Source organism: Plecotus auritus (genome assembly GCF_963455305.1).
Source record: "Plecotus auritus genome assembly, chromosome: 8".
NCBI classification, from domain to species: Eukaryota; Metazoa; Chordata; class Mammalia; order Chiroptera; family Vespertilionidae; genus Plecotus; species Plecotus auritus.
This window is the reverse complement of record NC_137782.1, coordinates 159567107-159580587: the sequence shown is the minus strand read 5'-3', so window position 1 is coordinate 159580587 and position 13481 is coordinate 159567107. Positions and strand designations below refer to the sequence as shown.

General features: G+C 40.7%; 1 protein-coding gene across 1 annotated transcript in view; it reads left to right on the top strand.

The window, feature by feature from the left end:
- TTC27 (tetratricopeptide repeat domain 27) overlaps nt 1-12388 on the top strand; it is a 108319-nt gene extending 95931 nt beyond the window's left edge. The window contains exons 17-20 of the mRNA XM_080684831.1: nt 6039-6236; nt 8587-8698; nt 10777-10877; nt 12162-12388. Of these exons, the coding sequence (XP_080540957.1) occupies nt 6039-6236; nt 8587-8698; nt 10777-10877; nt 12162-12284 (534 nt within the window). The 3' untranslated portion in view covers nt 12285-12388. The remainder of the gene's footprint in view (nt 1-6038; nt 6237-8586; nt 8699-10776; nt 10878-12161) is intronic.
- Nucleotides 12389-13481: the final 1093 nt, after the last annotated feature.

The window sequence follows — 13481 nt, the reverse complement described above, 5'->3', positions numbered from 1 at the left end:
CTAGTCAGTGACGATTGGTAGATTGTCTGGAATATTTTTATCTTGGCTAAAAAAATTTAACCTAATTTGACTCTAAGTTCAGCAACAGGTGTCTTTCAAAAAAAACCTCTGATACTCTTACGTTTGACACTACCTGACCCCATTCTATTTTAATTTGCTTTAAGATTATTTTTATCTATTCTTTTTCTACTTCTTTATAGATGTGATTATTGTTGTTTTACTTTTGTGTGTGTGTAAATTCACACTCATTTTAATACAGATGTAGGGTAAATTAGCTACGAGTTATTCTTTTCCCCCCTGCTATTTGTAATGACTTTTTTCTCTGTCTTAATTTTGACTGATGTATAAATTAGCATAACTCAGAAATGCTTTTCTATAATAGTTGATATCTATATTCATATCTAGATTATACATATTTTTATTAATCTATCATAAAACTAATTTCAAGTAACTGCATAATTCCTATTCAGTTTTTCAGTTTTCTGCTATTGTAAATAATGCCATGAATATCCTTGTAGTCCTTGTATTTATTTATGCTTCCTTTCCTCAGAGTAATTGTAATGGCGATTTGTTCTTTTTCCCCCTTTTTTCCTCTCCCTGCCCCCCCCCCCCTTTATCCTCCTTTCCATCCTCTACTTCCTCCTTTGATAACTTGGCACTTGGGGAAAAGAATTGACATATTGCATTTGCTTTTTATAAATGGAAGGGAAGGGGATTAACACATATTGAGTGCTTACTATGTCCTAGAACTTACATGGGTAACCTTCTAGAACATACAGTATTTGAGGAGGATACTGAATATTCCTCATTTTGCAGTAGATGACTGGTGACCCAGAGGCGTTCTACAACTTGGCCAGTCACATGGCCGGCACCACACTTAGGCATATTGTTTTCTCCTTGTGTTGACTTGAAGTCTGTGGGAAGATTTATGTTAAAAAGCACATTTCCCCATAATATTAATGTGCATGTGAACTATATCTAACAAAGTCTTTTTTTCAAATTGGTGTCAGATTTATATGTAATAAAATGTACAGACCTTAAGTGTACGTTTGCTGAGTTTTGACCAGGGCATATTCTTATGCAACCACTTCCCAAAACAGATAGGAACGTTGTCCGCACAGAAGTTCTCGCGTGCCCCCTCCAGTCAGCTGAGCCCCCGCCCTCCCCTCAGCCACCACAGTTTCTGATTTCTGTCACCACAGTTCAACTTTGCTCTTTCTTGAATGTCATAAAAATAGAATCTTGAGTGTCATGTAAATACATATATTATGTCTTCTTTTATATAGATGTTCTTTGTGTGGCTTTTTCTTTGGGGAAGGAGGGAGGTAGTGTAGATGTGGGTGGGGCAGGTTGCCAACCAAACTGAAGTCCTGAAACAAGTGGTGGCTGAGCATTACCTGAAAGAAAAGGGGACAGGGGAACATGTTTCCACAAATACTCTCTGTAGACTAGGATGATCTCCATTTAACTGGCGCCGTGTCTGAGGCTCAGCAGGGTGAACAATCAGGCCGATGTCTCACAGCTAACAGGTAGGAAAGCCGAGCCTCAAAGTCTGGCGTCTGGTCTGTTTACCCTAAAGCTTGTGTGTGTCTTTTCCACGTGCTACGATTTTTTTTTTTCCTGAAGAAGTGAAAAAGAGAGTGTTTAACTGCCTGTTGTACTCTGGTAACCAAGGTGTGGGGGAGCAGGGGTCAGGGTTATCAGACCAGGAAACAGGCAGTTCTTTGGAGAGCTCCAAGTGGAGCAGGGTGTTAGCCAAGTCGGGGAGGCGGGAAGTGGCTCTGTGCCTGGCCTCGAGCCCTTCTAGATGCTTTTGTAACTGTACCTAAGGCAACTGATTCCTTCTTGCTTTGAAGACCTCCAGGATTCAAAGGCCAACACTTCGTGCTTTCGGCCAAGATTTTGGTGAGACTGGCCAAGGACTTCAAGGTTTGTGTTGGCGAAGGATTTAGTTGCACTTCTTTTAGTGGAGACTCTTCAGCATTGATATGAGAATCGCTTTTCCATGTGAGAAAATGTCAGCTCTCTTCAGGGGCTGGTGGTGGTTCCCTGCCATTATTGTCTGCTTGCTTCATCCTCCAAGCGTGGGCTGTGGAGGTGAGAAATAGGCTTAGGACAGAGAATGAAACAAAAGTTCTCTGTCACTGAAATGAATTTAGAGATGCAGGTTAGGGATGCAGAAGTCATTATGTGGAATCAGTCATGCGACAGAGTACAGGGCTGTTTATACTGATAACAATGAAATCCCTCTAAGAATCCGGACTCAAAAAATAAACTTAGAGTATTTTATGATATACCAAATGAATTTCAAATGGACTAAATATATGATATTTTTCATCTCATAGAAAAGTTAGGAATAGAAGTGATACTTACCAAATTTTCTAAACCTTGAAACAAAAGAAGAAAGCTTAAAGGAATTTTTATGACTTCATTAAAAAATATGTACTAAAATATTTGTAATAAAGAGGAAGATAAAAACCTAAGAATATCCTTGTTATATAAAGAGTTAACATCTGCTACAGGAATGAAATGTTAAATGGGATAGAATAAAGGATTCAGGAACAGACTCAAGTAAGTGTGAGAATTTAGTGTATAATAAGGAAGGTATTTAAATCTGTGGGTTAAAATTGGAGTATTCAATATGTATTGGAATAGTTGGCCAAGTATTTGGGACCAGAAATGGAAGCTCTGTATCACTCCTTAAACCAAAATAAACGCAAATGGATTAAATATTTAAATTGAAATGCCTCGAGAAGCAAGATTATGTTGTAGGTAAGAGCGTGGATTCTGGGCTTAGACAGCCTGGGCTTATTGCCTACCTCTGCCAATCATGAGCTTTACGACCTGGGGCGAGTTACCTCAACCACTTTGTTCTTTAGTTTCATAAAATGGGGATGACAATAGTACCTGCCTCACAGGGCTGTTGTGAGGATTATATGACATAATGTATACAAAGGGCTTGTATAGTGCCTGGCACAAGTGTTATTTAAGTGTTGCTATGCTGTCATCATCGTCATTATCATCATTAATGAAAAAGTAAAATCATAAAAGCACTAAAAGAAAGTATGGTAAATATTTTTTTAAGCTTAGGGGTGGAGGAAACATTTTTAATCATGACACAATGCCATAATTCATTAAGGAGAGATTTGATATTTAAAATCTCTGCACGTAAGGAAAGAATGACTGACCAGTGAGTTGGATGCTGGAGGTCACAGTCTCCATAGGGGCAGGCTGTGATGTGAAAACCATTCATGTAGTGCTTCCTGCACTGAAACTGGAAGATGATCAATAGAAGCCGGGTAAGTGCCCTGGTGAGAGTTTGTTTCAGTGTTTTCAATTTTGTCTTGGTCTTTCTCCTTAGTTTCCTGGGGCTGCTGTAACAAATTCTCATAAACGTGGTGTCTTCATACAATAGACATTTATTCTCTCCATTCAGTTCTGAAGGCTAGAATCCAAAATCAATATGTTGGCTGCGTCACTGCTCCCTCTGAATGCTTCTCCCAGCGTCTGGTGGTTCCTGGCATTCCCTGGCTTATGGTGGCATCACTCCGTCTCTGCCTCCCTCTTCACCCACTTCTTCACCTCCTTCTCTGTGTCTCTGTGTGTCCTCTCTACTCCTTGTAAGAACACTAGTCATTGGCTTCAGGGCCCACCTAATCTAATATGGCTTCAATCTATCTAATTATATTTGCAAAGACCCTATTTCCATATAAAGTCACAGTCTGGGGTTCTGTATAGACAGGAATTTGGGGGACACTATTCTACTCACCACAACCGCCATGCTCCTTTTTAGGGAGAATGCAGTCCTTGCCCGCCCCCCCCACCCCATCTTTCCATTGTCCCCTCATGTAGCCTACAGTGAGGGGAAAGGATGTTGGACCAACTGTGAGAACCCAGAAAAAATCAATTATTTTACTAATTTAGTGTGCTTCTTTTGTACATGTTAATTATTATTTTAATAGGCCATCACTTTCAAACCATGTTCATTCTCGAAATGTTTACAGAATGAGTATTTAAAATGAGTGGTGCATATTCATACACTTTCTTCTGTATTGTTACTTTCAGATTTAACTACACATGTGAGATTGTAATGTGAATTTATAGGCAGGGATAATGTACCTTGTCCAAACAAGAAAGAAAAAGCACAATCGAATGTTCTCCTGTGGAGTTTTATCACTGTGTATAATTAGGACCATAAGTCTGGGCTCACCTTCCTAAGTGTTCACGGTCCAGAGGAGCCTAATATCCTCAGACACATCTCATGCCTGGATCAGAACGCATGAGCAAGGTGACACACTGGTTGCATGTCTGTTAGCCACACTTTCTGAAAGAGGTATGTTCATTCAGCCTTTCTTTCAGGCACAAGTATTTAATGAGGCTGTGCTGTATGCCAGGCTCTATGTTAGACCCTGGTGATACAAGCTGATGAAACATGGTCCTCTTCCTGAAGTACAAAGTAAGAATAAATATGTGGGCAACCCTCTCTTGGAACCTTGCTACACACAGTGTGGTCTGCAGACCCTGAGCATCAGCATCAGCATCACCTCCGGGCTTGTTAGAAATGCGAAATCTCAGCCCCAGATGGATCGATATCTCCATCCAGGATGGGTATCTATCAAGCTCCTGGGGTTGCCAGTGCTGTTGGCCCATGGGCAAGGTCAAGCTGATTCTTTAGTGGATTCCCTATTACAGCAGTCAATGATTGAGGAGGCACTTTCTATGCTTCTAGGAAGCTGCCTTGAGACACATTGTCTAATACAGATATGACAGATATGTAACCTGCTCTGGGGCTCAGCCCATCTGGCCTCACCCAAAGCATCTGGGATAGAATGTGTAAACAAATGAAAGCAAGATAGCCAAGAAGTAGACAAGTGGTGAGCGGACCTGGGGTAGTTAGAAGGACAAGAGATACTTTCTGGGTACTCTGCGTGCCTAATGCAGATGCATTAGCAGTTTATCGTTCAGCACTTGGGAAGAGTCAGGACCTGTTTAAGGACGAGAGATGGGATCTGTGTTTCACTCTCGGATAGAGGGAGTGTGAGACGTTGACAGGACATGCTGGAAGGTATGAGGCCCACCATCATGGAGCTCTGGAGAGGAGTTGGGCTGGAGCTGTGCCGACACTGTCAGAGTAGACTTGGTAAAATATGTGAAGCTGCAAGTGTGAGAGAACTCAGGATGAGGAGAAAAGAGCACTGAGCACAGCGCCCTGGGAAAGAAGAGCCCTCTGGGAGGCCTGAGAAGGGACACCAGAGAGGTAGTCAGCATGTAGTTCTGCAAAGTGACTCAGGATGGCTTGACTTTTACTTTACTTTTTTAAATTGTAAGGATGAGCCCAGCCGGTGTGGCTTGGTTGATTGAGCATTGTCCCATGCACCAGGAGGTCGCAGGTTCGATTCCCGGTCAGGGCAGATGCCCTGATTGTGGGCTTGATCTCCAGGAGGGGGCGTGCACAAGGCAGCTGATCGATGTTTCTCTCTCATCAATGTTTCTCTCTCTCCCTCTCCCTTCTTCTCTCTGAAATCAATAAAAACATATTTAAAAAAGGAAAGTGTAAGGATGATCTTCTAGCACAGTGGTTCTCAACCTTTCTAATGCCGCGACCCTTTAATACAGTTCCTCATGTTGTGGGGACCCCCAACCATAAAATTATTTTCATTGCTACTTCATAACTGTAATTTTGCTACTGTTAATGAATCATAATGTAAATATCTGTGTTTTCCGATGGTCTTAGGCTCTACAGCAGCGGTTCTACAGCTAGCAGTGTCGCCTAAGACCATCGGAAAACACAGATATTTACATTATGATTCATTAACAGTAGCAAAATTACAGTTATGAAGTAGCAATGAAAATAATTTTATGCTTGGGGGTCACCACAACATGAGGAACTGTATTAAAGGGTCGCGGCATTAGGAAGGTTGAGAACCACTGTGCTAGCAGGTCTCATGAGGTTTGTCGTTGTTGATGATGGTTGCCTTTGTTTTTATTATTGTTTGGTTGTTTCTAGCTTACCAGATTCTTCTGTGCATTTTTTTAAGGTCCTTAAAATCCTAGTGAGGGCAGTGATTAATGGGATGACTGATCGCAGTGGAGATGTCGCAACCGGCCTCAAAGGAAAGCTGCAGGAGTTATTTGGCAGAGTAACTTCGAGAGTGACAAATGACGGGGAAATCTGGAGGCTGTACGCCCAAGTATATGGGGATGGGCAGAGCGAGAATCCTGAAGACAATGACAAGGTGAGTCCTTCTTCACTCCTGGCTCTTGTTTGGACATATGTCTAGTGGATCTGCTTTTTTCATGGTTGGAGAAAACGTTTAATGATTTGTAAGATAAGATTAATATGCTCAAGTTTTCAATTTGATTCCGTCTTTAACATAAGCACCTTGAATTGTGGGCAGGTTAAGACTTGTAAGCATTCATCTCTTCTCTGTCCATGAATTTTTCTTATATAAATGTTCTCTGTTTTCTGCCAAAGGGTCTCTAAGCAGTTTCCCTACCTACAGAGCTGTGGCAAACAGCTGGCTCATCATGTCCTCAGTACCCTTTCTGCAGGCTCATTGCTAAGGACTAAGGTAGATTGGGTACAAGGACAAAAGGGTGTTTAAATCTGCGATGAGGACTGTGAAAGGGAAAAAGGAGAAGGAGCTAGATAAGAATATTGAAGAAGCGCTTGGTGGAGGTTGCCCTGTGGTCTCACAGGCCCCACTTACACTCCAGTTGTGCCTTTGGCCTCCTATCTTAGACCTTTCAGGGGCCTCCAGAGTTTCCAACTTTGGAACAATTGTGTTCTTCTCAAACATCCACAACAAATCAAGTGTGGTCCGCGTGAGTTTGGAATTAGCTACAGCACAGCTCATCTGTGGGATTCTTAGCCACTCTCTCCTCCCTCGGTCTACCCAGCCGCTTCTCCCAGTGCCTTGTCACCTGGAGAACACATACTCACACTTTCTGCTTTCTGTCCTTCCCAGTCTCCTTGAATTCCCTGCTCCCTTGTCTATATGGAATTAATGGTACTCTGAATTCTCTCATCTGTGACTTCTCCCTCAAGAATCGGGTTGTGAAAGAAATGTCTTAAACTCTTGTGAGGTTTTTTTTTTTTTTTAATTGTCACTATTTTTATTGTTTGCTGCATGACTGACCTGTGAACTCAGAGTACCAGGATTTTGGTAGAAGTGTCAGTTGAGGACTATCTAGATCAGAGACAACCCAAATTGAATATTTATCTCAAAAATTTAAAAAGACAACAAATTGTTTAAGTTAAATTAATGAAATATGTCAATGAATAAGAAATATGTAATTTTTTGGAGTTTTTCTTTCAGTATAAAAATATATATCATGCACATTTTCACACATACATATATGGATGTACAAATATTAATAACCAAATACTAATTTATACTAATAAAAGGGTAATATGCAAATTGGTCATGATGCCCTCACAGTAACAACCGAACAGCAGGCTGGGTGGTGCGACAAGGCTGGCAGGGGGGTTAGCGAGGGACGACCAAACGACTGACCAGCAGGCTGCGTGGGGCCACCAGGCTGGCAGGGGGGTTAGCAAGGGACAACCAAATGACTGACCAGCAGGCTGTGTGGGGTAACCAGGCTGGTAGAGGGGGGGCAGTGAGGGGCAACCAGGCCAGCAGGGGAGGCAGTTGGGGGCAACCAGGCCAACAGGGGGGGCAGTTGGGGGTGACCAGGCCAGCAGGGGGGGTAGTGAGGGGCAACCAGGCCCACAGAAGGGGGCAGTTGGGGGCAACCAGACTGGCAGAGGGGACACTAAGGGGCAGCCATGCCGGCAGTGGGGGCAGTTGGGGCTGACCAGGCCTGCAGGGGGGCAGTTAGGAGCCAGCGGTTCCAGATTGTGAGAGGGATGTCTGACTGCTGGTTTCAGCCCGATCCCAGGGATCGGGCCGAAACCGGCAGTCGGACATCCCCAAGGGGTCCTGAATTGGAGAGGGTGCAGGCTGGGCTGAGGAAACCCCCTCTCCCCCATGCACGAATTTCATGCACTGGGCCTCTAGTTATTAAATATTAATACTAAGCTTATGCTGATTTTAAATTCCAGTTATAAATTTCAAGTTAATGGGTCAAATTATGTGAATTCCTATGTCCTCTCTGTCTCCCCTCTTTTAGTTTTTTAAAAATCTTCTTTATTGATTAAGGTATTACATATGTGTCCTTATCTCCCCATGTTCCTCCTACTCCCCACTTCTTGTGAGTTTTCACATCTCTCAATAATTCCGTAGTTTCACCAAGTTCACACCTCCTTCTCTTAGCTGGTCTCTTAAGCTAATGGCTACAAATGCTAAGGAAGTGTGTATACACTTTGTAGATTTCCAAATTGGGCATTTGTAAATTTCTGTTTGAAGGGAAGTGTCTTGGTCCAGTGTCATGTGACATCTTTTCGTGCTGATTGCTGTTGGATGAGCATCTGTGCCTCCTCTTTGCTGAGAGTGAGGGAGACTGTGCTGTGTCCCACAGATGCTGGTTTTCAAGTTGCAGTTAGTTCCATGCAACTTCCAGGGAACAGTTTAAAATGTGAATTCTGTTTGTTGTTCTGAATTGTTGTTCTTTTCTCCTCAGGCATTCAATTATCTCTCTAAGGCCTACAAGTGTGACGCACAGTCCAGTGGCTGGGAGAAAGATACTGCATCATTTAAGAAACTGGTTCGGAGAGCCTTAGAACTTGCACATGGTATTGATGTAACATTTGCCATCCATGGCATATTAGAATATATTTTTACTGATAAGAGAAAGTAGTAGTCAAGAGTCAAGTGTCATTACAAATAATTTCAAATTGTATTGAAATTGTTGTATTTAATTCAGCAAACATTTATAGACCAACTACTATGTAAGAGGCACTTGCGAGCAACAAGAAGACATAGGATAGAGGCTTAAGTACCATTTGAATAAGTGACTGGTATTAGAAACTTTAAAGATACGAAAAACCTTTACAACGGTAGTTATCCTTCAGGTCACAGTCTGTTTGCATTGATATATAGTAATAAGGATATCTATTAACCTTTCTTGACTCATACATAGTCTTCCTTTATGAAAATATTTAGATGAAAATATTAGATGAAAATATTTATTCATAAAATATATAGATTTCTGGAACTCATAGCCCTATACAAAGAGCTATTGCATATTTAAAAGAAATAAAAAATATAACCAAATAGCCTTGAGAAATGTAATGGGAGATATTTGAGGGGAGAAGTAACCTTACATGTAAAGTTGTATACCTGTGTGGTAAATATATTCTAGATAAAGGCTGTTTTTAATTATTTGCATTAATAATTTAGTGATGCATTTTTATATTTATACTAGTGGCCCAGTGCACAGATTCGTGCACATTGAAAGGAAATTAATTAGAAAAATATTTTGATATTGCTATTCACCCTTTCTCTATAATAGAAGTGTCAGAGATGAAAGAAAATTAGTAAAATGTATATGAAAATAATATATATATTAATAAATAAATTGATTAATTAATGATAACATGATATAACAACAAAGACATGATATGAAAACAACAAAAACATGATATAAAAACATTGATTAAAAACAATGACTGATAAATTGATTAAACTTATTCTAATATCTCCCTGTATACCACATTAAGAGTAAAAACACCTTCAGAGTGCTTGACTAATTTCCCTTGTGATGAAGTATTCACAACTTTAACTTTAACATCACACACTCTTTGAACTCGAGAGAAAGCAACATATAACTGATCATGTCTGAAAACGGGCTCAGGTAGGAATATTCCTACTCTGTCTAGAGTTTGTCCTTGTTATTTATTAATAGTCATCGCAAATGCTGGCATCATGGGAAACTGTCTTCGAATTAATTTAAATGGGAGGCCAGTGTCAGATGCTAATATTTGGTCTTCAGACATATTCTGTCGATGCCGCTGCTTTCTTTCAGCTTCTGAATGTCAGCAAAAACAACCAAATTCACGGTTGACAATGACAGATCTTAACACACGTGGGCGATTTGCACCAATGAGAGCTTTATATGCACGAGTCAACGTTTATTTTTAAATTGCCAGTGCATGTCATATGTACTGGCCAGTCAGGCGGATGGACCTATGGTCGGTCACTTAGCCTTTTATAGATATAGATTTGATTATGGGTCTTTGATGCCCTGGGATTACAGTTCAAACCACAATGTTAAGAACTGAGTCACAAGTACTGAGAACTCATCCTAAAGTCCTCCTCTAAATTCTTCTGCAACTGATAATTACAGCAAATGGGGAGCTGTGGTCCCGTCCCGAGTGCAGGCACATCGGTTGTTGATATCAGTTCTCCCGGGGGTGGTGTAAACCCTGAATGTGAAATCACAGTAGGAACTGAGCTGTGAATATCTCTCCTGTCACTTCCTTGGGCTTAGTATCAGCAGTGAGTTCCTTGGGGAAGCCACACTGGGAGTGTCATGTCTCTGGTGTGTGTGTGTGTGTGTGTGTGTGTGTGTGTGTGTGTGTGTGTGTGTCAGAGGGTCTCTTCCCAGTGATTTGCAATTCACCAAAATGTACCTATTTTCCTCAAAATTCTCTTTTTACCAATAAGTTATCCTTCTCAAAGAAAGACAAAGGGGAGAATTATGCACATAATTATTATCCTTTTGCCAAATTAAAAACTTTCCATGGAGAAATATTTCTCTAATTTGTTACTTTGAACTCTTAGTTAAGTAATTGTGAGGGTTTTTTTTAACCTGTGAATGATCAGCAGCAGTTTTTATGGATGTGGATGTTTCCCTGTGTTTTCCTTCCAGTGGCTGTGAAATGCAGTGAAAGCAAATCCAGTCCCCAAGAGGCCGTGCAGGTACTTTCTTCAGCTCGGCTCAACTTACAGGGCCTGTCATCTAAAGCAAAGGTGAGGTGGACGTGGGTTAACTGGGGCTGTCCTATAGAGAAGGCTGTAGTGTCACCCGTGCTCTTAAATCTTCCTCTACATTAGGGCTAATGTTAGGCCCACATTACATTTTTTTATATTAGTTCCCAGGTAGTTAGTTACTTGTACTGATGAGGATTTTATTGGCCCAATGGCTAGACCACCCTAAATGTGGCTTAGTTAGGGCTCTTAGAAATTAATACTTGCAGTCCAGCCCTTAATGCTTTCTGTAAATTAAATTCCCTTAATGCTTTCTCTACATTAAATTAAAATAATGCTCTTCTATTTATTATCACTTTTCCCAAAGTGTGGCATATATGCCACTGGTAGCACTTGAGTAACCTTAGGATTTTAATATATATTTATTTCAGTGCATAGTAGAAAAAGCATAACTGGCCTACACATCACACTTACAATTTCATGAAGATTATTTAGCCTCTGTCTCATTTACAGTAATGCTGAAATGTTTCCTTTGAAAAAAGACTTATTATGTGAAAATGGATTGAGAGAAAAAATAGTAAGTAGGTTGTACGTGGATTTGACAAAAATTATTAAGGTAGACAGGTGACTCAGGTTTGGCAACGAAAGCGCACACCTTCAGTTACACATGCATCCTGTGGGCAGTGCCGGGGCGGGGGGGGGGGGGGGTGAGGTGCCTGCCAATCACGAGCTCCTGGCCCAGCAGGCACTAGAAGCGCAGCTGCAGAACCTGTGGACGTGCTGACGTACATAGGCTGCAGTGTGCTGCCCAAGGCAGTTCCTTTTACAGGAGGGGGTGCATTCATTCTTATTTTATTTTTGCTGGGTCTTTTGTTTTTACCAAATCTTGATCATCTTTGTGACCTCTCAGTCCTAAACTGTAATTAATTTTCAAGTAATTAGCATAAAGGATCTGATTTATATGATTGTGAATATAAAATATATTTTTTGTTTGTATACACAGTGAATAGGTTTGTTTGGATGAATAATATCCCTTCATCCAAAAACCGTCCTGTGACACTGAACTTACCGTATTCACGCAGGCATTATGCAGGGCAGCACTCATTTGAATTTACAAGTTCAGGCCCGTGTGCTCCTTCCATTCATCCTTTAAGTGTTGCAGCTCGTACTTTTCCAGGGTGGTGAGCAGCACAGACACTGCCCTTGCTGCTCTAACGTTGCTGTATTATTATGCAAAGGAGTTTTAGTTCTGTACTCTGTCTCATTATATTATTTTAAAGAGATTTTCGTTGTTTTGATAGTTCTGCTTTGTTCTTTATGCTGCAGCAACTTTTTACAGATGTGGCCAGTGGAGAAATTTCCAGGAATTTAGCTGACGAAATAGCAGCTATGGACACCCTAGTACTAGACCTCCAAGACCTAAGCAACCAGTTTCGAAATCGGTACTGACTCTCCTGGGAGCGGTTCTGGGAAAGGTGCTTTCGCCTTCGAGACGTTCTCTTACACCTGTGGATCTGAGACTGGTTTTTACATAAATTTCTCTTTTGTGCCTAACATTCTTGTTTTTGTGTGATTTTTCCAATGTTTGAATTTCCTGAAGTACATTAAGTGAAAAGTTCCCTATTTCCTTAGCTTAGTTGAATTCAGTTTTTGTTTTTTTATTATTCTTGAGGCATTTCAGCAAAAAGCAAAACAAAATTTATAGTTTTCTTTTTTAGCACAGGGTTTACTCTCTCTCAGCCTAAAATGAATTAGATCATTCTTTGGAAAAACTTGGTCTAAACAGGAAAAAAAATCATACACTACAAGTTTGTGGAATCATTAGATTGTCTGCTTTATTATCCAAAAGTGATAGATGAGTAGATTTGGTGATGGAAACCTTTACACTTCTTGAGATTTTGTATGTGTGTCAGAAAGGTTCAGGCTTGGCTGAATTAGAAATGTGGGCATGGTTTAACTTCTAAATCCAGAAAATGCCAGAAAAAAATGACATAACTTTTGTCTCAACCATTAGCCACCAGTAACCAGGCCGGCCCTCCTCGTGTATGCCGCCAGCCCTGAAGATGGTTGTTTAGTAAGGTTATTATGAGTGAAGACAGCTATAAATGGTGCCATATTACAAAAATGCCAAAGTAAAATGCTTTCTTAGTAATGTCTATGGAAACAAGTATTGAAGGCAGCAGCTGAGCTTAATAATCTTACTAGAAAAGTCATAGTGAGGACTTAGAATTCTGGGTTCCATGCATAAGTCATTTGACCCTTGCTTTTTTCCATGTTCTCTTTTATAAAATGTGAATAATTTCCATTCTTTGCATCTTTGTGAGTTTCGGCTGCCTTTGGGCACTTAAAAAGAATCCATAATCCATAAATATAAGTATCTTGAACATTTAAAAAAACAGTCTTTAAAAACTTTCATCAGCGAGTTTTGGTTGTGAGTGTTTACCAGTGCTTCCATTCCTTCACCACCTGCTTCTCTTTTCTATTCTCATACCAGCCTAAAAAAAAAGTTGACATTTGTCCCAAAGCAGTATCTCTTACCGGAGACATAACAATTATGAGAAAGGCCAAGAAAATGGGTAGTAGCATGAGTTATCATTACATGTTGGCTCGGTCTTTTATGGAAGCCATTGGGGAATAGGTGAGTAA